Below are 24781 nucleotides of genomic sequence, written 5' to 3'. Positions count from 1 at the left end.
AGGAGTTGAAGATTTTGTGAGAAGCTGAAAAGGATGACTTTCATCTTGCCTAAACTACACGAGCTTCCAGTTTGTATCTCCAACTTGATTTTGGAGAAACCGTCATTCAGCATTATGTTGTGTGAGATGTTAAGCATGGTGGTGGAGGAGTAGAATTAGAAGTCGAGAGACCAGAATATCGATTTCACTTAAAAGATTTCCGCAATGCGCAATTTACCAAGACCGTTGGTTACTATATCTGTTCTTTCCTGAAAAGCAGCATGTATCAGAAAATGTGTTTTTCTGGGGAGAAAACAGTTGTCAAATGAGGCATCAAAAATCAACATTTCAGGGAGAGGAGACCTCAAGAACACCCAGAAAATGCCCACATGTCACACGCATTGTATCCACTTTTAAACTACCACAACACAAATGATCACCTATACTGTTGTCATTCCCTGACAGTGGGTTTCCTGCAGGTCTAGGTCAACTGAAATGTTGTGGTACAAAAATGTTGATTTTTAAAAAAAAAAAATCTACTTGTGGAATCTGAGAGTCCCTGGCTTTCCAGCATTTATTGTCCGTCCTAGTGAGGCTGATGAATTTCTTCTGACTATTGGCGATGGAATTAAGAATCTAAAACCAGTTTTTTAAACATTGTATTCAAGTCCAGTTTCCTAGAACATTAACTGAGTCCCTGGGTTGATAGTCTAGTAATGACCTCACTAAGCCACTGCCTCCCTTCTACTGCCATTGCATTCAATGTGAACTATTCTGCTGGCTGTAAAGTCTTTTTTATTGAATGTGCATTTTATTCCTTTTTAATGATATTAATGATCTGGATGAAGGGACTGGGGGCATTCTAGCGAAGTTTGCCAATGATACGAAGTTAGGTGGACAGGCAGGTAGTACTGAGGAAATGGGGAGCCTGCAGAAGGATCTAGACAGTTCGGGAGAGTGGTCCAGGAAATGGCTGATTGAATTCAATGTGAGCAAATGCACTTTGGTAAAAAGAATACAAGCATGGACTACTTTCTAAACGGTGAGAAAATTCATAAAGCCAAAGTACAAAGGGATCTGGGAGCGCTAGTTGAGGATTCTCTAAAGGTAAACATGCAGGTTGAGTCCGTGATTAAGAAAGCGAATGCAATGTTGTCAATTATCTCAAGAGGGTTGGAATATAAAAGCACCGTTGTGCTACTGAGACTTTATAAAGGTTTGGTTCGGCCCCATTTGGAGTCCAGTTTTGGTCCCCACACCTCAGGTAGGACACACTGGAGCGTGTCCAGCGGAGATTGACACGGATGATCCCTGGAATGGTAGGTCTAACATATGAGGAACGGCTGAGGATCCTGGGATTGTATTCATTGGAGTTTAGAAGATTAAGGGGAGATCTAATAGAAACTTACAAGATAATACATGGCTTGGAGAGGGTGGACGCTAGGAAATTGTTTCCGTTACGCGAGGAGACTAGGACCCGTGGACACAGCCTTCGAATTAGAGGGGGTAAATTCGGAACAGAAATGCGGAGACATTTCTTCAGCCAGAGAGTGGTGGGCATGTGGAATTCATTGCCGCAGAGTGCAGTGGAGGCCGGGACGCTAAATGTCTTCAAGGTAGAGATTGATAAATTCTTGATGTCACAAGGAATTAAGGGCGACGGGGAGAATGCGGAGTTGAAATGCCCATCAGCCATGATTAAATGGCGGAGTGAACTCGATGGGCCGAATGGCCTTACTTCCACTCCTATGTCTTATGGTCTTTTTGATTTTCTGTTTTACTTCTGCAGCCACTGGAGTATTCCATCAATTCCAATGCAGAGCAGTTACCTTTCCTGCGCAATCCGGATATACTGGTAGGTGAGAATGACCTGACTGCTCTCAGTTACCTTCATGAACCTGCAGTACTCCATAACCTAAAGGTCCGATTCCTGGAGTCCAATGCCATATACACGTATTGTGGTAAGTAGAAGACAGTGATAGAATAAGAAGCAGGTTGACTCTCCTGTTTGGACATGCATGTTTGGTGAGGAGGGAGGGGCCTTGGGCCACTGCTTTGGGAAAGAGAAGTGAAATGTTTGTTCAAGATGTCATGTTGATAGGTGAATTTATTTGTTACTGTCTGAGGACAGGCAGAGGAATTGTGTACAAGTAAGTTGTTTTTCACCACCCACAAAGACTCAATAATGGCTTCATAATTAGTGGATTAATTAATCCACTAATTATGAACCATTGCTTACCAAAGTCTCAAATTTTTATCTGCTGTCTGCTAAATCAGCTTACCTCCAAGTGTGGTGCCAGAACTTTGCTCTTGATCATTGATCTGAAATGGGAAACATGAGTTGTATTTCGACTTGAAACTGCAATCAAATGATTTTAAGTAGACTGGTATTGATTGTAGGTTAGAGCACACCAGCTTTGTCCCTTCCACTACCTCGTTTCTATTCACTGTCGCTATTCATTATGGTTATTTTCCTGGGCTAGTAATCCATACAATTAAATTGATATCATCATTTTCCAGATTATTAAATTCCACAATGACAGTTTTAAGTACACAAATTCAGTTTTGCGAATAAATCAAGAGATTTTTTTTTAAAAGGCTACCAACAGTAAAACTGATCATGAAACTTTGATTTGTTGTGGAAGCCCAAATGTTTCTCTAATGTTCTTTTATAGGAACAAAACATGCCATCCTTGCTGTTGAATCTTAGGAAGATAGAATACAGCACAGATCAGGCCCTTCAATCCTTAATGTTGCGCCGACCTATGAACTATTCTCAGCTCATCTCCCTACACGATCACAGTCATCATCCATGTGCCTATCTAAGGATTGTTTAAATCTCCCTAATGTGGCTGAGTTAACTACATTGGCAGGTAGGGCCTTCCACGCCCTTACCACTCTCTGTGTAAAGAACCTGCCTCTGACATCTGTCTTAACTTCAAATTGAGGGTGATAGATTTATGTCCCCTCATATAAGCTGACGTCATCATCCTAGGAAAAAGACTTTCACTGTCTACCCTATCTAATCCTCTGATCATCTTGTATGTCCTTATGAAATCCCCTCTTAGCCGCCTTCTTTCCAATGAGAACAGACCCAGGTGTGTCTCAGCCTTTCCTCATAAGACCTCGCATCCATACCAGGCAACATCATGGTAAATCTCCTCTGCACCTTTTCCAATGCTTCCACATCCTTCCTGAAATATGGTGACCAGAACTGTACAGAATATTCCAAGTGCGGCTGCACTAGCGTTTGTATAGTTGCAGCATGATATTGCGGCTCCGGAACTCAATCCCTCTACCAATGAAACCTAACACACCGTATGTCGTCTTAACAGCACTGTGGTAAAAACAATGACTGCAGATGCTGGAAACCAGTTTCTGCATCAGTGGTGCTGGAAGAGCACAGCAGTTCAGGCAGCATCCAAGGAGCAGCGAAATCGACGTTTCGGGCAAAAGCCCTTCATTAGGAATAAAGGCAGTGAGCCTGAAGCGTGGAGAGATCAGCTAGGGGAGGGTGGGGATGGGGAGAGAGTAGCATAGAGTAGAATGGGTGAGTGGAGGTTGAGGTGGGGGAAGGGGAAATGAGGAAACTGTTGAAATCCACATTGATGCCCTGGGGTTGAATTGTTCCGAGGCGGAAGATGAGGCGTTCTTCCTCCAGGCGTCTGGTGGTGAGGGAGCGGCGGTGAAGGAGGCCCAGGACCTCCATGTCCTCGGCAGAGTGGGAGGGGGAGTTGAAATGTTGGGCCACGGGGCAGTGTGGTTGATTGGTGCGGGTGTCTCGGAGATGTTCCCTAAAGCGCTCTACTATCAACCTGGGTGGCAACTTTCAGGGATCTATGTACATGGACTCCAAGATCCCTCTGCACATCCACACCACCAATAATCTTTCCATTGACCCAGTACTCTGCCTTCCTGTTATTCTTCCCAATGTGCATTACCTCACACTTAGCTGCGTTGAACTCCATTTGCCACCTCTCAGCCCAATTCTGCAGTTTATCCAAGTCCCTCGCAATGTGTAACATTCTTCCACACTGTCCACTACTCCACTGACTTTAGTGTCCTCTGCAAATTTACTAATCCATCCACCTATGCCTCAATGTTTAAGTCATTTATAAAAATTAAAACAACAGTGGTACCAAAACAGATCCTTGTGGCACACCACTAGTAACCGGATTCCAGGCTGAATATTTTCCATCAACCACCACTCGCTGTCGTCTTTCAGAAAGCCAGTTTCTAATCCAAACTGCTAAATCACCCTCAATCCCACGTCTCTGTATTTTCTTCAATAGCCTAACATGTGGAAACTTATCAAAGGCTTTACTGAAGTCCATGTATACCAGGTCAACTGCCCTACCCTCATCTACACGTTTGGTCACCTTTTCAAAAAGCTCAATGAGGTTTGTGAGACACAACCTGCCCTTGACGAAACCATGTTGACTATCTGAAATCAAATTGTTGCTTGCTAGATGATTACAAATCTCATCTCTTATGATCCTTTTCAAAACCTTTCCTACAACAGAAGGAAGGCTCACTTGTCTTTAATTACCTGGGTTATCTCTGCTGGCCATCTTGAACAAGGGCACGTTTGCAGTCCTCCAGTCCTCTGTTTTCGAATGTTGTTTTGATACCAGAAAGTCAGTTGTGAGAAGCCAAATTCCTGCCTCTCTTGGTGTTGCATCTGAGCAAAAGGAATATGAAATCTTCTTTTCTGAGTGTTGGAGAACTCCTGCTCAGAAAGCTCTATGGCTGCAAACAAAACAGCTCCATGTAACAAGAGACACTATCATGTCTCACATTCGTCATCATTAATCAATGACTAACCAGAATGTACTTGGCAGCTCTTGGTGTTCAGTCAGAGATTTACTTTTTTTTCTCTCATTTGTGTAGAAGTCAGTTGACTGCTCATTTTAAAACCGATGTCCTCACTTGGGTGAACTAGCTTGATGTCATTGTGCCTTTTGATTCAGATGTGTGAACAAAACTAAAATGTATCTGAGCAAATGACATTGGATGGAGCTTGCCATTGCTGTGCAATAATCTTTAACAACAAACCTGGGAGTCTGTGCTTTACAAGTAATTTATGAAATTTATAATCAATGCTATTTTTCTATTAGGAGAGCGAGAGATTAATTTAAATCGTTTAGGAAATGGGTTCCATCACTGGAAGTAAAACTATTATGTCTACTGCCTCCAACCTTTGTCGTCTTAAAACCTTCTAGCCACAGCCAGAGATGTTTGAGTTTGCACATTGGTCAAATTGAGGTTTGAATGCAGACTATAGAGTTGGAAATACAATACACTTGATCTTTGGGTGTGTTATAATGACCTTTGTATTTCCAGGTATTGTCCTGGTTGCTATTAATCCTTATGAACAGCTGCCAATTTATGGAGAAGATGTCATTCATGCATATAGTGGACAGAACATGGGGGACATGGATCCTCATATCTTCGCAGTTGCTGAAGAAGCATACAAGCAGATGGCAAGGTGAGTGTATTTGTGCAAGTTGACCTTTCTTACCGTGTATTATAAGGAAGAGAATTTTAGTTTGATTCCATTTTTTTAATACGCACGTAAATAGCACATAACACGAGCTGCTGTTTTGGATACATGAGCTATGTTATCAAACTGCTCTTCTGCATGTGTGATGCTGGTGATCTGCAATCTAAAAAGTGAGTGCATTGTTGGAAATGAAGAGGAAAAAAATGGAAAACAAATGAGACTTATCTCTCTGTTTGAAATGTTAGAATACTGGGGCAGTTTCCATTCCATTGAAAACACAAAGGGACTCATTAAAATTATCACCCAGCTATGTTTTAGGTAGTCCCTTGGGATAAAGGATGATAAATCTGAAGTATGATCTATGGCCTCAGCAGCATGGCAGCGTTTGAAAGGTCAAGTACATAAGTTGTTTGGAGGTCTGTCACTTTTTCTGATGCCTCAACTTTGCATGTGCATTTTTCCAAAAAATGCCATCAGTTTTTCCTGTCAAATGAGTGAAGTTCTCCATTTTAGTTGGTCACAAGCCCTGATCTCCCATGAGGCTTGGATCGGCGCAACATCGAGGGCCCAAGGGCCTGTACTGCGCTGTATTCTTCTATGTTCTATGTTCTATGAGTGAAGTTCTCCATTTTAGTTGGTCACAAGCCCTGATCTCCCATGAGTTAGGGGACATATGTGACATCTTCAGGATTGCTTTAAAGATGTCCATTGAGTATTTCTGCTGTCTTTCTGACTCACTCCCCTTGCTGCAGCTGAGTTTGATGTAAAGCTGTTAATTAAGCAAGCATAAGAACAACCTACCTTGGCCTTTGGAGCTGGTTTAGCCTGACTTAGCAGCTCAGTGCTGGGCATGATGGCTTGAGAGAGGACACTGTTGTTGGACTACCTTTCTTGTCCTGAACTTTGGAAGATCTTGAGAATACACTGCTGATTAGTACTTTACCAGTGCTTTTGAGGTGTCTGTTGCCGTTGTCCAAGTCTCTGAAGTATATTTGAGAATGGTGTTCACAGCTGCCTAGTAATCCATAATCTTAGTCATGGGTTTGACACCCTGGTCCTCAAATACACTTTTACTCAGTTGGCCAAATTTAGTTGACTACGCATTTGTTGAGAGAAGGCTCCTCTCAAGATATAGATGATGGTCCACATTTTCCCAGGTATTATTATTTGTTGTAATAGATGAAAAAAATATTAAACTAGTTGTCACTCAGTTGCGCGCAGTAACAACTCTTTACTCTGGTAACAGGTGGGGTTTCATTGTGATGGTGGATGGATAAAGCAGGAATAAGTGTGCTTCCTATTGTAGTTTTTATTATTTTTATTATATCTGCCATCCTGTGTGAGAAGATAAAAGCCAGCAGTAGAGAGGCCAGCATGTGAAGAGTAAACCTACGTGAGAAGGGCAGTGGGTGGGAAATACAAACAAGTGGCAGAGGGCTCCTTCAACCTGTTTCTACCTGTACCTGGGTGGCTCAGTGGTTAGCACTGCTGCCTCACAGCACCAGGGTCCCAGGTTCAATTCCAACCTTGGGTGACTGTGTGGAGTTTGCACATTCTCCCTGTGTCTGCGTGGGTTTTCCCCAGGTGCTCCGGTTTCCTCCCACAGTCCAAAGATGTGCAGGTCAGGTGAATTGGCCATGCTAAATTGCCCATCATGTTAGGTGCATTAGTTAGAGCGAAATGAGTCTGGGTGGGTTACTCTTCAGAGGGTCGGTGTGGATTAGTTGGGCCAAAGGGCCTGTTTCCATACTGTAGGGAATCTAATCTAATAAGTACAACTTTAACAGGAAAAAAAAGGTGATTTGAGTATTTCTTCGTCTCTCTCAATGTGTTAAATGGTTTTAATCAGGAGACTTTATTACTACTGACGAGAAAAATTTAGCAATTCATTTTAAAAATATTTAACATCCCAAGTTTTTTGGGAAAAGTTTTCAATAAGCAATAATCGCACTTCGGTTAAACCTCATCGGCTACGATATCTCACTGGGGCCTCTTTGCAAGTGGGCGGCACGGTGACACAGTGGTTAGCACTGCTGCCTCACAGCACCAGAGACCCAGGTTCAATTCCCGCCTCAGGCGACTGACTGTGTGGAGTTTGCACATGCTCCCTATGTCTGCGTGGGTTTGCGCCGGTTTCCTCCCATAGTCCAAAATTGTGCAGGTTAGGTGAATTGGCCATGCTAAATTGTCCGTAGTGTTAGGGGAATGGGTCTGGGTGGGTTGCGCTTCGGTGGGTCAGTGTGGACTTGTTGGGTTGAAGGGCCTGTTTCCACACTAAGTAATCTAATCTAATCTTAAAAAAAAAGTTAATTAAATGGAATTCAGATGGTTGAATAGGTGATGTTTTGCAGTTTTAGTATGTAAAAGCTGGGAGACACTTGGTGTGATCCACAGTGACCATATCTGCAGCAAGTGTTGGCTGCTCGAGGACCTCCAGCTCAGAGTTCATGAGCTGGAGTGTGAACTGCAGACAATGTGATGCATTAGAGAGGTAAAGAGTTCAGGGACACACTTTTTCAGGAGGCAGTCACACTCCTTTGATGTAACTAATCTCACTGGTCAGGATAGAAGGATGGACTGAGGGAGGTAAGTAAAGGAGTCCCTAATGTAGCTTTGGGGAGTGCCAGACAAATCTTTATCTGATAGGCACATGATTGTTGCTCCACATGGAGGCGGGGGCACAGACTGCAGGGGTACAAGCAAACTGACCACAGCATTATGGTACAGATGTCATTCAAGTGCTGAGGGAGAAAAGTGACATGTACTGGAAATAGGGGAATAGTATAGTTAGGATAATAAACATTTGTCTGTTTAGCCAAGACAGGTATTCCTGAAAGTTTTAAGTTGTCACCTCAAGCCTAGGCTAAATACCTCTTGTTTGGGTTGAAGAGCAACTTGGAATGGGAGGGGAAGGATCCAGTGTGTGTGGCTCACGTAGGTTATAATGACATAGGTAAGATGAGGGAAGAGTTTCTGCTGAGGGATTATGAGCAGCTTAAGACTGAATTAAAAAGCCAAGTCACATTCAAGGGATTTAAAGGAAGTAGTATTGAGATAGTGGAGGCAATAGTTGCAATATTCCAAAACTCTTTGGATTATAGGAGGATTCTAGCGGATTGGAAAACCACTAATGTGACACCCCTGTTTAAAAAGGAGGAAAGCAGAAAACCAGAAACCATAGACCAGTTAGTCTACTGGCAGTTGGGGAAAATGCTAGAGTTTGTTTTTAAGGAAGAAGTAGAACACTCAGAAATGCTTAGCACCAATCAGAGTCAGCACCAGTAGATGTCATGTGTATGGATTTATGGATGGCATTCACTAGGGTATTACATAAAACATTATTACACAAAATAGGAGCTTCGGTCATTGGGTATAATGATCAGAATGCATTGACGATTGATTAATACACAGGAGTCAATCAGAATTAATGGATCTCTTTCAGGTTGGAAAGACATAACTGTGTGCCAGAGGGATCAGTCCTAGGGCCTCAATTAGTCACTATCTATTTTAATGGCTTGGAGGAGGGAGCAGTTGTAATGCATCCAAATATGCTGATACAAAACTAAGTGGGAGGTATATTGTGATGAGGATAAAAGAATATGCAAGGGGATATAAATTGAGTCGGTGGTAAAATCTTGGCAGACGGTGTTTTACATGATGTTAGTGATGTGTGAGGTCATATCCTTTGATAGGAAGCATCAAAAAGCAGACAATTATTCAAATTGAGAGAGAGAGAGACACCAAAAGAAAATACAGTATCGAGCGATCAGAGTGCATGAATTGCCAATGATTAGCACATCAATGCAGCAATGGGAGCAAATGGAATTTTGGCCTTTATTGCAGGAAATCTTTGGGAGGGTTGACTCTGGAGATTGGCCAGCATACTTGGATGTTGCAGAACCCTGTTGGCAAAGCCTCTGGATCAGAAGCTTGCTTGATCTAGAGATCTCTTTTGCTTTTGGGGCAGGCAATTAATTGCCCCTGCCATTGCCTGCCTCAGAACAAAGCAGTCCTCTTGATCGGCACACAGACAGTCATTCCCTTTACTACAGATACTCAGTAGCAGCAGTGTGTACCATCTACAAGTTGCACTGTAAAAATGCATCAAGGTGACTTAGTTAGCATTAATTCAAATGTATGATCCCTATGGCTAGAAGGACGACCAGATAAGTGGGAATGCCACCACTCCCAAGTTTCTCACCAAACTATTCACCAACCTGACGGGAATATATCACTATTCCTTCACTATTGCTGGGTCAAAATTCTGCAGCTTCCTCCTTGACAGTATTGTGAGAGACCAAAATCAAAAAGACTGCATTGGTTCAAGAAGGCAGTTCATCACCACCACCACCTTCTCAAGGGCACCTTGGGATAGGTACTAAATGCTGGCACAGCCAATGATGCCCACATCCAAAAGAACAAAGAATGTTACTGGACAGGAACAGACTCTTCAGCATCAAGTCTGTGCTGATATGTGACACTTTTCTAAACAAAAAAACCTCCTTAAGCGATTCACATTTCTACCCTGGGAAAACGACTCTAGCTATCCATTGTATCTGTGTCCCTCATAATTTTGCAAATTTCTATGAAGTCACCCCTCAGCTATTTCCAATGAAGTGAAAATCTGGTTTTTTAAAAATTCTATCCTTGCCATTCTGATTTGTCAATTTTCTGCCTCAATTATAAACTAATTTAAAAGTTGTCCTTGGTTATTAAAATTCCAAGTTATTTTCCCCCTTTTTGCTGCAACTCCTCAAATATAGGTGTCACAAAGTAATAGTTCACTTCTGTTCTTTTTATATTAGAATTATTAGATTTTGAGGGAGAGCTCAGAAGGCTTGGGTCTTCAGTATAGTCTGTTTAATAGAGCTATATAATGAATTCATTTGAAGTTACTAGCTTTAAACAGATCAACTATAATGAGCTGCCACATCAATTTATTTCAGAACCTTCATTTTCTGGTAGTTTTTACATAGATCTCCAATTTTATTGCAGGCAGGATAGGAATGCCCAAATTGACTTGGAAAATGCACAGGCATTTTGGGAAGAATACAAACTAAGAAAATAATATCAGATTCAATTAAGTTCTAGATGCTATAATTGGCCCTGACTTGATTTTTTTACTGCACCAGTGAACATATGATTTATGCCTGGGAACATCAATTGTCGAAAAGCTGGAGGAGACTTTAATTGATTTTAGCACAGCAGAATTTTTTTAATCTTCCTCTTTGTTTCTTCAGCTGAAAGCATTGCCATTGCTGTGGTGTGGGTACGTGGCTAATTGCTCATCTCCCCCTTGCTCTACAAGAATTTTTATTCCAGCAAGGAGCAAGAAAGGTCACTGCTTGTAAACAAGAACTGGCTGTTACTTCTCCCCTTTTCTCTTTCTGTCTTTTTTGTTTCAGGATGCATTATTAAGGGTTAAATGTCAATGGTTAACCCTTTAAAAGTGAAAGTAGCTAGCTGGCTGGCTGACTAGACATCTGATTTCTGGTGCAGGGTGAAGCCAGCAACATGGGCTCAAATCTCATACCAGTGATGTCATTGTGGAGATTTTGCTTTCTCAATCTTGCCCCTCAACTGAAGAGTGGTGACCCTCTGGTTATACTCACTACCAGTCGTGTCTCTCTAATGACAGAACAGTCCTTTGGACCTGTGGCAACTTTCACTTTCATTTCTAAAACTTTTGATGTCGAGGCATACCTCAGAATTCTGCGGATGCTATACCCATTTAAGCATCCCACTGAGTCCTCGTTATGTTGTTAAGAACTTGCATGACTCATTCTTCAAATCACAGCAGTTGGTTACCACTGCATTGTGAACAAACAGCAGCATAAGAAAAATGCATGAGAAAGCTCCAACGAATTCTGAAGAGGGGTCAAAATTTGGTTAACTCTGCTTTCTCTCCACAGATGCTGCCGGATGTGAGTTTTTCCAGCAACTTCTGTTTTTGTTTCCGATCTCTAGCATCCATAATTATAAAGTCATGTCCCATGGAAACGGATCCTTCGGTCCAATCAGCCTGTGGCAACCATGTTTCCAAACTAAACTAATCTCACCTGCCTGCACTTGGCCCACATACCTCTAAACCTTTCCTAACTATGAACATATCCAAGTGTCTTTTGAAATGTTGTAACTACCTGTATCCATAACTTTGTCTAGCAGTTTGTTCCATTTTTGAACCACTCTGTTTTTAATAAAAAGTTGCTCCTTATGTCCCTTTTAAATCTTTGTCCTCTCATCTTAAAAATATAGCCGGAGTTTTCAACTCCCCATTTCCTGATGAAGAGCTTTTGCCCAAAACATCAATTTTCCTACTCCTCGGATGCTGCCTGACTTGTTGTGCTTTTCCAGCACCACTCTAATCTTGACTTTCGAACTCCCACCTGAGGGAAAAGACCCATTTAGTCTGTGCCCCTTGTGATTTTATAAACCTCAGTAAGGTTACCCCTCAACCTCCCTCCTATGCTCCATTGAAAAAACTCCCAGTCTTTCCAGTCTATATTTTAATATCCCAAACCTTCCATTCCCAGTAACATCCTGGTAAATCGTTTCTGAACCCTCTTCAATTTAATAATATTCTTCCTATAACAGGGTGACAAGAACTTCACACAGTATTCCAAGAAAGGCCTCACCAATGTCCTATACAACCTCAATATGATGCCACAACTCCTATACTCAAAGGCTGAGCAATGAAGGCAAGTGTACTAAATGCCCTCTTAACCACCTGTGATGCAAATTTCAATGAATTATGTACCTGAACACCTGGTTCCTCTATTCTACAACACTGCCCAGGGCCCTAACATTAATTGTATAAGCCCTGTCGTTGTTTGTTTTACCAAAATGCAATACCTCGCATTTATCCAAATTTAGTTCCATCTGCCACTCTTCAGCCCATTGACCCAATTGATCAGGATCTTTGTGATCTCTGATAAACTTCTTCATTGTCCACTATGTCACCAATTTTGGTGGCCTCTGCAAATTTACTAACCATGCCTCCTGTATTCTCATCCAAATCACTTATATACATGTCAAACAAAAGTGGACCCAGTGTTGATCCCTGTGGAACGCAGCTGGTCACAGGTCTTCAGTTTGTAAAACCACCCTCCACAACTATGCTCTGTTTCCTAACATAAAACCAATTTTATATTCAATTGGCAAGTTCTCCTTTAATCCCATGTGATCGAACTTTACTAAGCATTCTGCCATGTGGAACCTTGTCAAAGGTTTGACTAAAGTCCAAGTAAGGAATGTCTAATGTTCCGCCCTCATCACTTTCTTTTTGACGACTTCATTTTTTAGATTAGATTAGATTCTCTACAGTGTGGAAACAGGCCCTTCGGCCCAACAAGTCCTCCAAAGAGAAACCCACCCAAACCCATTGCCCTACCCTACATTTACCCCTGACTAATGCATCTAACAGTGTGGGCAATTTAGCATGGCCAACTCACCTGACCTGCACATCTTTGGATTGTGGGAGGAACCCAGAGCACCTGGAGGAAACCCACGCAGACATGGGGAGAATGTGCAAACTCCACACAGAGTGGTGGGAATCGAACCCAGGACCCTGGTGCTGTGAGGCTGCAGTGCTAACCACTGAGCCACCTTGCCACCATTAATAAAAAAAACTCCAACTTTGTGAGACATGATTTTCCTTTTTTTTTGTTTTCATGTCTGGCACACTGTTCAGAACTGTGGTCAATAAATATGCCTGTTCACTGTTGTGCACACACCCTGAGAATTTTCTCAAAGAATCATGACAAGCCCTGTAACTTCTAACTGACACTGGGTGTCGTCATTCCAATTAGATACCCTGTTCTTTAAAGCACACCTTAGGTGCCTCACCTTAGCCACAGAGTGAATAATGATGTGCATACAAAGCAACTTACACAACATTGGAAACATCGACTAACCGTTTCTAAAACATTGCAATCCAAAGAAAACCAGGAACTGTCAAACCATTATGCAACTTAAAGATGGGCCTTAATAAAGGCTTTAAACCGTGATCATTGCTACAAGATAGCGAAATAAGATTGTTAACTTTTTTTTATTATTTGGGATTTTTGTCAGTATTTTCTGATCGCATTTCACAATTCAGTTTGGTTTTCAGTGAAAATTGAAACCCCTAATTGATAGCTTATTTAGTTTCAGGAGCTTTAAACTTCCTGAAGACACAACAAAAGGCTTTTTATTCTAATGTGTCGCCATTGACCTGTAAGAACTTTGCTCAGAAGCCAGTTCAAAGTTCCCCATCAGAAGTAGGTCACTTATGAAGCAAGAGTAAACTGAACAAACTGTCTTGTCAGTACTCAGCATAATTCCTATTTTGTTGAAGGGGCCAATACTCTAATTGGATAAAACTTGGACAGTTTCACCATACCTTCTGCATTGATTATTTTATCTGTGTGTTTAACTCTTTCCACAAGCATTATCACTGCTGTTACATTACACAGGATTATGTAATAAGGAATTATAAGGGAAAATATGAGTCTTGTGAAATAAATAGAATGGAAGTTACTTTGGTTGGAAATGACTGGCTTCTGACAGCCAAAACAATCATCCATTGCATCATAAAAACATAGAACATAGGAGCAGGAATAGGCCTCAAGCCGCTAGAGCTATAAGAAGCTACCTTCTTGTAAACACATAATGTTTTGGCCTCAACTACTCTTTGTGGTAGTGGATTCTGCACTCACCATACTCTGGGTGAAAACATTTCTCCTCATTTCAGTCTTATGAGGTTTACCCCTCTTCCTTAAATTATGAGCCGTGGTTCTGGACTCTCCCACCACCAGGAACATTCTTCCTGCATCTAACGTGTCTAGTCCTGTTAGAATTTTGTAGGTTACTGAGATTCCCCCCACACCCCCCACCTCCAATTCTTTTAAATTCTAATGAATACAATCCCAACCAACTCAATCTCTCTCGTACGTCAATCCCACCATCCCGGGAATTGATTTGGTAAACTTTTGCTGCATTCCCTTTACAGCAAGAAGATCCTTTCTCAGATAAGGAGCCAAAACTACCCACAATATTCCAGGTGCTGTCTCACCAAAGCACTGTATAATTGTAGGAAGACATCCTTGTTCCTGTACTTGAATACTCTCTCAGTATGAAGGCCAACAAACAGTCTGCCTTCTTTACTGCCTGCTGCACACAAATGCTTAATTTCAGCATCTACTGGAGGATTGCCTTGGTTTCTCCACAGCAAGTTCAAGTTTAATCGCTGGGGAATGGTTTCTAACATTCCTGGAGAAAAAATATCTTGGGCTTTAAAGATCTCTGAATTGTTGTGGGTCCAGTGGAATTCATTGAGCATATTGTACTTAGGCTGTCACAGAGGAGGAATTTCTTCAGCCAGAGGGTGGTTCATCTGTGGAACTCATTGTGGCAGAAGGCAGTGAGAGGGGCCAAGTCATTGAGTGCATTTGAGACAGTGAGAGGTTCTTGATTTGTGAGGGGATCCAGGATTATGGGAGAAGGTGGGAGAATAGGGTTGAGACGTGATAGGCTGAATGGCCTAATTCTGCTCCTAAGTGTTATCGCTGTATGGCCCTCCAACATTTTGGACTTTGTGTAAATCTCCTGCCTTTTCTCTTTAGCCCTGCACATTGTTTCTATCCAAATAATCATTCGATGCCTCTTGAATGCCTCAATTGAACCTGCCTCCACCACACCTTCTAGGTGATGCATTCCATACCCTGACTACTTGTTATGTGTCAAAGTTATTTTATCTCACCTTGCTTTTGCTAAACGCTTCAAATCTATGCCTTCTGGTTCTCAATCCATTTGAGTGGGAATAGTTTCTCCCTATCTACTCTGACTAGACCCCTCGTAATTTCATAAAATCCTATCACTTAGCCTTCTCCTCCAATGAAAACATTTCCAACTTGTCTAATCTGTCTTCATAGCTGAAGTTTCTCATCCCTGCAGCCATTTTCATAAACTTATGTACTCGCTCCAATATATCACATCCTTCAAGTGTCAGAAGTTCAGGACTGTACACAATACTCCAGGTCTAACTAGTGCCTTAAGTCCTTCATAACCTCCCTGCTCTTGCATTCTTTGCCCCTATTAATGAATCCTAGAATACTGTTTGCCTTATGAGCAGCTCACTCTACATGTTCTGCCTTTAATGACTTGTCCATAGAAACATTGCTCCTGCACATGTTTTAGAATGGTATCCTTCACTTTGTATGGTCCCCTCATTTCCTTAGTACAAATGTTCCTTACACACCTCTGCAATGAACTTCATCTGATATCTATCAATCCATCCATTCCCCCACATGTCCTTTTGAAGATTGACACTGTCCTCCTCATAGTTTACAATGCTCTCAAGTTTTAAATCATGTGCAAACTTTGCAGTTCCTTGATTATTTTTTTTTAAAGTTCATAGGATGTCAATGTTGCTCACCAAGCCAGCATTTATTGCCATTCCTAATTCCTAGAGGACAATTAACAGTCAACCACATTGCTGTGGGTCTGGAATTCTACGCAGATCAGACAAGGATGATACATTTCCTTCCTTAAGGGTATTAGTGAACCAGATGAGTTTTTATAACAATTTGATAGTTGTAGACTTTTTTCTTAATCAAATCAATTTTCAGTCTGCATGGTGTGATTTGCATCTTGCGTGTCCCCTTGAACATTAGCCTGGGGTTTTGGATTACTAATCCACTGTCTCCCCTGAGTCCCAATGTTGCACCATGGAGAACTTCGCTATGTTGCTTACTCTCGTCTGAAGAATGTTCATTAACCATTGCTGTCTTTCCTATCACTAAGAACTTTGCATTCATGTTGCTGTAGTCACTATGAGTCTGTTAATTAAAAAATATTTCTCTTAATTAACAAATGAATGTTTCAAACAATTATAAAATTCTAGGGAGAGGGGAAGAAGGTTGAATGAATCATGATAGTCAGTCAATTATTCATTTCCTTCAGTTGGCATGAGAGGTTCTGTGACAATATATCTGTGCTGCAATTGATGACAACAATGCGGCTGTATTTGGAGACATTAGGACCATGTGAAAATATCTGTGGGATTTTATCCAACCAAAGTTTCTTTATAATTGGTAATTTTTATTTTTCTTTTGGTTCTAGTTGCTTTGGGAACATGTGCAGCAGCACTGCAAGTGGTTTCAATTTAAGCGATTTGTAATAATGGCATTTTACTGTTGAATTCATTAAATTGCTGATATTACCTTTGAAACTAAATGAACCTTTGAGCCTTAATTTGTTTTATAATCTCTGACTGACAATGCCTCTAGTTTCTGTGCTCCTTGGTTTATTAAAAATCTGCATTGTGCAAGCATAACAAGGTAGCAGCTTTTGCTTAGTTGCAGTGCTTTTGCCTCTAGGTCAGAAGCTCAAGCATGCGTTATTACTTTTTCTCTATATCACTTTATTACTAGAGAGGGTGATTGATAAAGATCAGGAGTAGCTAATCTGTTTGATTACTTTGTCATCCCATTGCTCTTGCACCCACAATGTCCTGGTGCTATTGAAGTTAATCCATGTCACTGTTCATGGGTGTCCTGCCAGGCCAATGGCTCAGTGTCTGCTGATGCTACATCCTGAAGTGTATTTGTCAGCAGTGTCTTGCCATTTCCTTCCAATCTCAAGGATAAGGTAAGGAGGCAGGTTCCAAATCTATTTTAACTCAAATGGGAAATAAACTTGCACTTGTTATTCTGAACCCATAAGATACAAGAGCTATTTCAACCTATCTAGTCTGTTCCACCCTTTGATCATAGCTGATATAGTTCTCAAATCCATTCTCTTGCAACCTTCTATAGCCCATGATTCCATTACCAATCAAGAGCCTATCTATCTCTGTCTTAAATACACTCAATGATTTAACCTCCACAGCCTTCTGAGACAGAGTTTCACAGATTAACCACCCTCCTCATCTCAGTTCAGAGACTTGGAACATTGGGACCTTTTCTGAGGCAGGGGTGACTTGTACAAAAGGGACGTGTTGTATTGAAACTGCAGGGGAACCAATATCGTGTCAGGGAGGTTTGCGACTCAGGAGGGTTTAAAATAGAGTGGCAGGAGATGGGAACTAGACAGCAGGTCAGCAAATGGAGGGGTTGAGGGGAAGGTAGATGTTAGGACCAGTAAGTCAGAAAGGAAGGACAGGCAGAGACAGGTAAATGAACATGATGGTTCCATGGGTTAAAGTGTGTTTATTTCAATGCAAAGAGTATAATAGGCAAGGCAGATGAGCTTAGAGCCTGGATCAGTACATGGAACTATGATGATACAGCTATTTCAGAGACTTGGTTGAGAGAGATGGATAGGACTAGGGGGCATAGGTTTGGGGTGAGAGGGGAAAGATAAAAAAGAGACCTAAGGGGCAACTTTTTCATGTAGAGGTTGGTGCGTGTATGGAATGAGCTGACAGAGGAAGTGGTGGAGGCTGGTACAATTTCAGCATTTAAAAGGCATCTGGATGGGTATCTGAATAGGAAGGGTTTGGAGGGATATGGCAGGTGGCACTAGGTTAGGTTGGGATATCTGGTTGGCATGGACGGGTTGGACCAAAGGGTCTATTTCTGTGCTGTATTTCTCTGATTGTATGAATTTAAATATGAGGTGCTGCACTTTGGGAGATCAAATGTTAAAGAAAAGTATACAGTTAGTGGCAGGACCCTGAAAAGCATTAATGTACAAATTAATCTTGGGGTTTAAGTCCATAGCTCCCTTAAAGTGGCCTTGCATGTAGATAGGATGGTAAAGAAGGCATATAGCATGCTTACCTTTATCGGTTGTGGAATTGAGTACAAGAGTCAGGATGTCATGCTGCAGCTTTATAAGACTTTGGTTAGACCATATTTGTAATGTAGCGACCAGATTTGAACACAGTATTCTAAGGAGGATGTGGAGGCTTTGGAGGGAGTGCAGAAGAGGATTACCAGGATGCTGCCCGGATTAGAGCGTATGAGTGATAAGGAGAGGCTTGAAAAACTTGGGTTGTTTTCTTTGGAGCTGAGGGGAGACTGGAAATGATGAGATACACAGATAGAGTTGATAGTCAGAATCTTTTTCCCAGAGTTGAAATGTGTAATTCAAAGTTTGTGAGAAGATTTGTAGCTCGGGTGCTCGTTGTTGTGGTTCTGTTCGCCGAGCTGGGAATTTGTGTTGCAGACGTTTCGTCCCCTGTCTAGGTAACATCCTCAGTGCTTGGGAGCCTCCTGTGAAGCGCTTCTGTGGTGTTTCCTCCGACATTTATAGTGATTTGTATCTGCCGCTTCCGGTTGTCAGTTCCAGCTGTCCGCTGCAGTGGCCGGGTATATTGGGTCCAGGTCGATGTGCTTGTTGATTGAATCTGTGGATGAGTGCCATGCCTCTAGGAATTCCCTGGCTGTTCTCTGTTTGGCTTGGGGATATGCAAACAGTGAAGTTGGTAGGGCGAGCTGAGAGGTCAGTTAAGAAAGCATTATGGGTCCTGACTAAGTAGAAAGCCAAGAAGTTATGATTAGCCTTTTTATAAAGTTCTTGTTTGGCCTAAACTGGAATCCTGTTCTGACAGCACGCTTTGGGGAGACATTATAGATGATGCAGAAAAAATCCACAGAATAGGTCCGGGCACTGGGCGTATTCACCTTGGATATGAGAAGTTGAGAGGAGATTTGATCAAGGTGTTCAAAATCATGAGGCATTTAGGTGGAGATGATGGAAAGATTGATAACAAGTATATTTGGCAAAGAATGGTGATATGGCTAATGTATTTCAGTGATAAGTGGTCAAGATCTGAAATGCACTGTCAAGAGTGCAGTGGAGGCAGATTTCGAATGTGGCTTTGAAAAGAGATCATTATGTAAAGCAATATAATTTGCAGGCCTGCAGGGAGAAGGTGGGGATGTGGGACTAAGCGTGTTGTTCTTGAGTGATTTTTGCAGACTCAGGAGTGAATGACCTCCTGCAGTGCTGTAAGTGCCTTGTGATTCTGAATCTTTTTAATCTTGCTGTTTTAGCACATGGTTGGGTAGGGGCAAGTATATTTCTGCGGAGCAGATTGTGCCAATATCTGCTTCCCTTTGAAAATGTATTGAGTAGGTTTGAGTTGTAATAAAGGAATGAATATTCAGCACATTGATCAGCTCTTTCGGAAAACTTACATATTGAACATTTTGAAAATATGAAATACAAGAAAATGCTAGAAATATGCAGCAGGTCTGTTACAATCAGAATGGGAAACATTTATACTCTTTGTCCAAATGAATATCATAAATGTTGTGAAAAATCCCTACAATTGACCCTGTGCTTTGTAATCGTCTAAATGAACTTGAGAAATATTACTGTAAACGATAGCTCCGTAGTGCAGTTTACTTAAATTCAGCTATCCAATCCTGTTAAAAGAGGTAATGATGAATCTTCTGGGTTCTGCGCAATTTGCTGTGATTTTTCTAAACATGTGTAAATGTAGAAGTTAAGTGATTATCATGCCAATTCCTTTTGCTTTTCCTACATAACCTCTCAGTGATGTACAGCACAGAGACAGACCCTTTGGTTCAACTCATCCATTTCTTCTATAAATCTAGTCCTATTTTCTAGGATTTGGCCCATATCCCTTTTAAACCCTTCCTATTCATAAACCCATTCAGATGCCTTGTCAATGTTGTAATTGTACCAGCCTCCACCACTTTCTCTGGCAGCTTATTCCATACACGCTACTTTCTTTTGTGACTGAGCCAATTAGTTAAGTGACAGTGACAGTAAAGCAACACAAAACAAGTCAGACAGAAGCATATGACTGAGTGCAATAAACAGGAAGCATGAAATATTTTAGTTTTACAGGAAATCTAGTAATGCAGATTGCACTTACCAATATACAATAAATAGCAATAGAAGAAGTGACCAATAAAACTGTTCTGGGGGTGCTGACAGAAAAAGAAGTACAACCAGGATGTCTGTGAGAACACTCTTGCTCTCTTCAACCACAATATGACTTCGCCTTCACTATGGCAGATTCAGACCCCAGTTGTGACAAATGGATGTACAATATTTGCCAATTGCAGTGAGTAATGTTGGTCTTTGCATAGAATCTGAAATGTTTACCAGTTGTTTTGGTACCAACATTAGAGATTTACTTTAATGCATGTACCAGCCACAAGGAACACTAACTATTACCAAAGGATCACCCAGTTTAGGATTGTTTGTCACTTCGCCTGATACGAACATATCAGAATTCAGCTCTAAACAAGTTGCCTTGGGCTGCATTGTTCCGAGAGCAAACGGTCTGATGTGTTGTGACATATTCCTCCCACAGGGAGTGTTCAGTCAGCATGTACCCCTAAGAAAAGGGTACAGAGCCTTTTACCATAACCCAAAGCACTCGACATCCAGTGAATTACTTGAGGTGTATTCCCTGTTGTTGTTAGTTCCTCCAGTTAATAACAACATAAGCCAGTTTGTTCACAGCAATGATGTAAATGATCAATTAGTGTCTTTTTTTGTTAGTGTTGTTGCTGAAGAGATGAATGTTTGTCTGAGATTGGGAGAAAAGAGAGAACTGTTCTACCCGTTTACTAGTGCTGTGGGGTCTTGTGCACACAATTTTATAATTAAATGTTACCCTGGGTTAAGCCTACAATCTTTTAACTCAAAAGTACAATTGCTGAGCTAAATGACATTTGCGTATACGTGTATAATTTAGTTAAACAGTTATGAGAAAACTCTTATGCAAATAAACCCTTTTTTATTTAAAAACTAAAGTGAGAATGGGGAAATTTTGTACTGCATGTTTTCAGATTATGTAGCAATTTAGTAAGAAGTTAATTTTACTTTTAGTTCAAAGACCAATGCCTTGGAGTGCCAAAATGGTGTAATGTGGGAAGGACAACTTGGTAAATCTGATAGTAGTGACTGGGTGATATTAATTAACTCCAATTATCTATTTTACAGGAAATATTTGTGTTGAGTTCTCATATCTTCAAGATTGTTTGTTTGCCTACATGTATAGTCCAGAGGGATTGAACTTTGTGCTTGTAAACAGGCATAAATTACGAAGTATTTCACCACAAAGGTTAAATCTGTGCATTTGTTTTGAAACAAAATGTTTTGGTACCTTGTAGTTCCTGAGGATCTTGTCTGAATGATGCCTCTGTATTGATAACCAGCTCATCAAAGTGAGAATGAGTATTTGGTTAATCCTTGGATGCAATTATTGGTTGATTTGGTTTTCAGCTGAAATTTCACTGGGCTGCTTCTAACCTCTGACTGTAACTTTGTCTGAAGTTTAGTAGACATCCAGGACCATCATTTCCACTGTGTTCTTGCTGATTCTCTGAAATTACAACTGGAGATCAGGAGAGACATCTCTTAATTGTGATGTTAAGTGAAGAGACCCAACTGACCTGTATATCACTGCCCTATTGTCCAGCTTGGTTCAAACTCTGCATAGAGTTCAACCCTTGCTAATGCTCAAAGCATTGTGTCAGATGTAGGATTGGGGTGTACCCACGCCAGAATGTGATCTATGGAATCCACAATTAACAGACTCCAACATGAGCTTGTTGTTCTATTACACCAAACAAGGTCTACAAAAATTAAGGTCTCTTCAGACAGAATCATATAATTCAGAAATATGAATGTTTATTGACTGTGTGTACAAGTCAACGATAGATAAGTAACATGAATATTTCTGGTTCACTACATACAACAATGGGAAAGAGTATATTGTGTGGTGGAGCAGGAGCTTAAGGGGAATAAAAGTGAAGTTTGAAAAGGATAAAGCACTGAAATTGTGATAAAATAGAACTAAACAAGATTATGATGGAGAGAGACAAATCTAAGCTGTCTGTGATTTTTGTTTCTACTCTCCAGAGATGAGAAAAATCAATCTATTATTGTCAGTGGGGAGTCTGGAGCTGGAAAAACAGTCTCTGCAAAGTACGCCATGCGCTATTTTGCCACCGTTGGTGGATCAGCCAGTGAAACAAATGTTGAAGAAAAAGTACTGGCCTCAAGTCCAATAATGGAGGTAAATGAGCTATTTTCTGTATTGTTATTAGGAAAATGAAATCCTCCTTAACCCAGTTACTGTGAGATATTTAATGACAGGTGATTCATTTCCTTCCCTCCCTTCCATTCAAGCCACCTTGAAACAACCAAAGTCTCAAAAATAGGTGGGCAACTTTCTCTTGGGCCTCTCCAAGTTCCTCTCAAAAATAGAAATAAGGGACTAGGAGGCGAGATTGGAACAAGAGTAGACCATTCAACCCATTGAAACTACCTCTCCATTCTGAATAATTTTTGAATATGCTTCGTGCCATTTTCCTGCATGATCATCTTAACCATTAGTGTCAGTAGTCTCCAGAAAACTATCAGTTTCTGTCTTGAACCTGCTCAATTTTCCACATAAAAGATTTAGTGGATAAATGCCGCCCTATTGAAGTCTTAAATGGCATGCCCTTTTCCTGAAATTGTCGTCTGATTGTAGGAGAAAGTGAGGACTGCAGATGCTGGAGATCAGAGCTTAAAAATGTGTTGCTGGAAAAGCGCAGCAGGTCAGGCAGCATCAAAGGAGCAGGAGAATCGACGTTTCGGGCATAAGCACTTCTTCAGGAAGGGCTTATGCCCGAAACGTCGATTCTCCTCCTATCTTCTGATTGTAGAGCCACCAGACAGGGGGTATCCCCTATCAATACCCACTCTTCCAACTCCAGTAAGAAGTTTGTAACTTTTGATATTCAGACTTCTCAAGAATGCAGACCCAGTTTTCCCCCTCAGACAATCCTACCATCTCAATAATTATTGTGATGGGCCACTGCTGTGCTTCATGTATAGCAAATGTGATTAAAATTGAGATTCATATACTTTGAGCTATTTTTAGAGCTTGGATTTCAAAATAGAACATAGAACATAGAACATAGAAGAAGGGAACCTTATCAAACGCCTTACTAAAATCCATATATACCACATCTACCGCTTTCCCCTCATCAACCTCCTTCGTCACCTTATAGTGACATATAAATGTTGATTACTTCTGTGAAGGCATTTTTAAAAAAGAAAACATCAGAATATTCTTCTGGAACAGTGAACTAACCAAATGGTGTCAGAGGGAAGGTTATTCTGAACTCTTGGAGTGTTACTGGAATAAACTCTTTATGCTGTAGAGTTTATAATAGGTCGCATAGATATGGAAGACCATTGGCTTGTTTTAAGATTGGATAATTGAGGATTGATTTTTAGTTTTAAAAAATTGGGAGATTGAAAGTTTTTATGGCTTGGAAGTGACTCTCTTGAATTGGCCTGTCAAAATTTTAACTGTATTTAAACTAGAATAAATTACCAGTTACTCACCAATTGCTTTTTCTACAGCTCCAAGCTGGCTGCCAAATATTAATCTGTTTTTAAAAAAGGGGGTAAAAAAGCACCACCACCTCCGTTCACCAAACACTCTCTGCTTGAATTTTGCACTCCACTTACATTTCAAATCTTTAGAGCTACAGTGCAAGAACTGCACTGAACTAATTCACCTAATTTAGCTGATCAGATGTTCTCTGGGGCCGCTTAACTTGCTTTACTTTGTTACCTTACTTTAATTTTTAGCCAGAGATAATCAGTCAAATGCTAGCTACAGACTGTACTTTCAAAAAGACTTCAACACTGCATTTGCCAAATGAAACCATGGTTATTTGGCAGCTTGATTGGTTATGTTTATTTTTGATGAGCTGCCCTCATTCTGTTAGTGACTTCGTTTAGGAGTTGTATGTTTGTATTCTGTTAATCATGCATTCCCACTTAGATGGCAGCAATTCCATTTTGAAAGATACCAATCGCTATTCTGTTTCAGTTGTTCCCCTTTACAGAAGATGATTGAATAATGCTTTGGATACTGTTGGGGTAGCAGGGGTAAGCTGCAGTGACCGGGTCTGTGGCGCAAGGTCTGGCTCTGAGACTCAGAAGGGAAAGGGGGAGAGGAGGAGAGCGCTAGTTATAGGAGACTCTCTAATTAGAGGGACGGACAGGCGGTTCTGTGGACATGGGCGAGACTCTCTGGTTTGTTGCCTCCCGGGTGCCAGGGTCCGAGACGTCTCGGACCGTGTCTTCAGAATCCTTAAGGGGGAGGGTGTGCAGCCAGAGGTCGTGGTGCACGTTGGCACCAACGACATAGGTAGGAAGAGAGGTGGGGAGGTTATTCAAGAGCTCAGGGAGTTAGGCTGGAAGCTGAAAGCTAGGACAGACAGAGTCGTCATCTCTGGGTTGTTGCTCCCCACCCCTCTTCCTACCTATGTCGTTGGTGCCAACGTGCACCACGACTTCTGGCTGCACACCCCCCCCCTTAAGGAT

The 24781-nt window shown here is 41.3% G+C and overlaps 1 protein-coding gene across 1 annotated transcript in view; it reads left to right on the top strand.

Annotated features, from left to right (window-relative positions):
* Window positions 1-24781, top strand: part of myo5b (myosin VB) — a 265930-nt gene that overhangs the window by 82161 nt on the left and 158988 nt on the right. Inside the window, exons 3-5 of the mRNA XM_043674299.1 lie at window positions 1769-1940; window positions 5323-5467; window positions 22313-22469. Coding sequence (XP_043530234.1) covers window positions 1769-1940; window positions 5323-5467; window positions 22313-22469 — 474 coding nt within the window. The remainder of the gene's footprint in view (window positions 1-1768; window positions 1941-5322; window positions 5468-22312; window positions 22470-24781) is intronic.

Source organism: Chiloscyllium plagiosum, chromosome 1 (assembly GCF_004010195.1).
Source record: "Chiloscyllium plagiosum isolate BGI_BamShark_2017 chromosome 1, ASM401019v2, whole genome shotgun sequence".
NCBI lineage: Eukaryota > Metazoa > Chordata > Chondrichthyes > Orectolobiformes > Hemiscylliidae > Chiloscyllium > Chiloscyllium plagiosum.
Note: the sequence above shows the minus strand (reverse complement) of the source record. Positions and strands in the feature narration are given on the sequence as shown.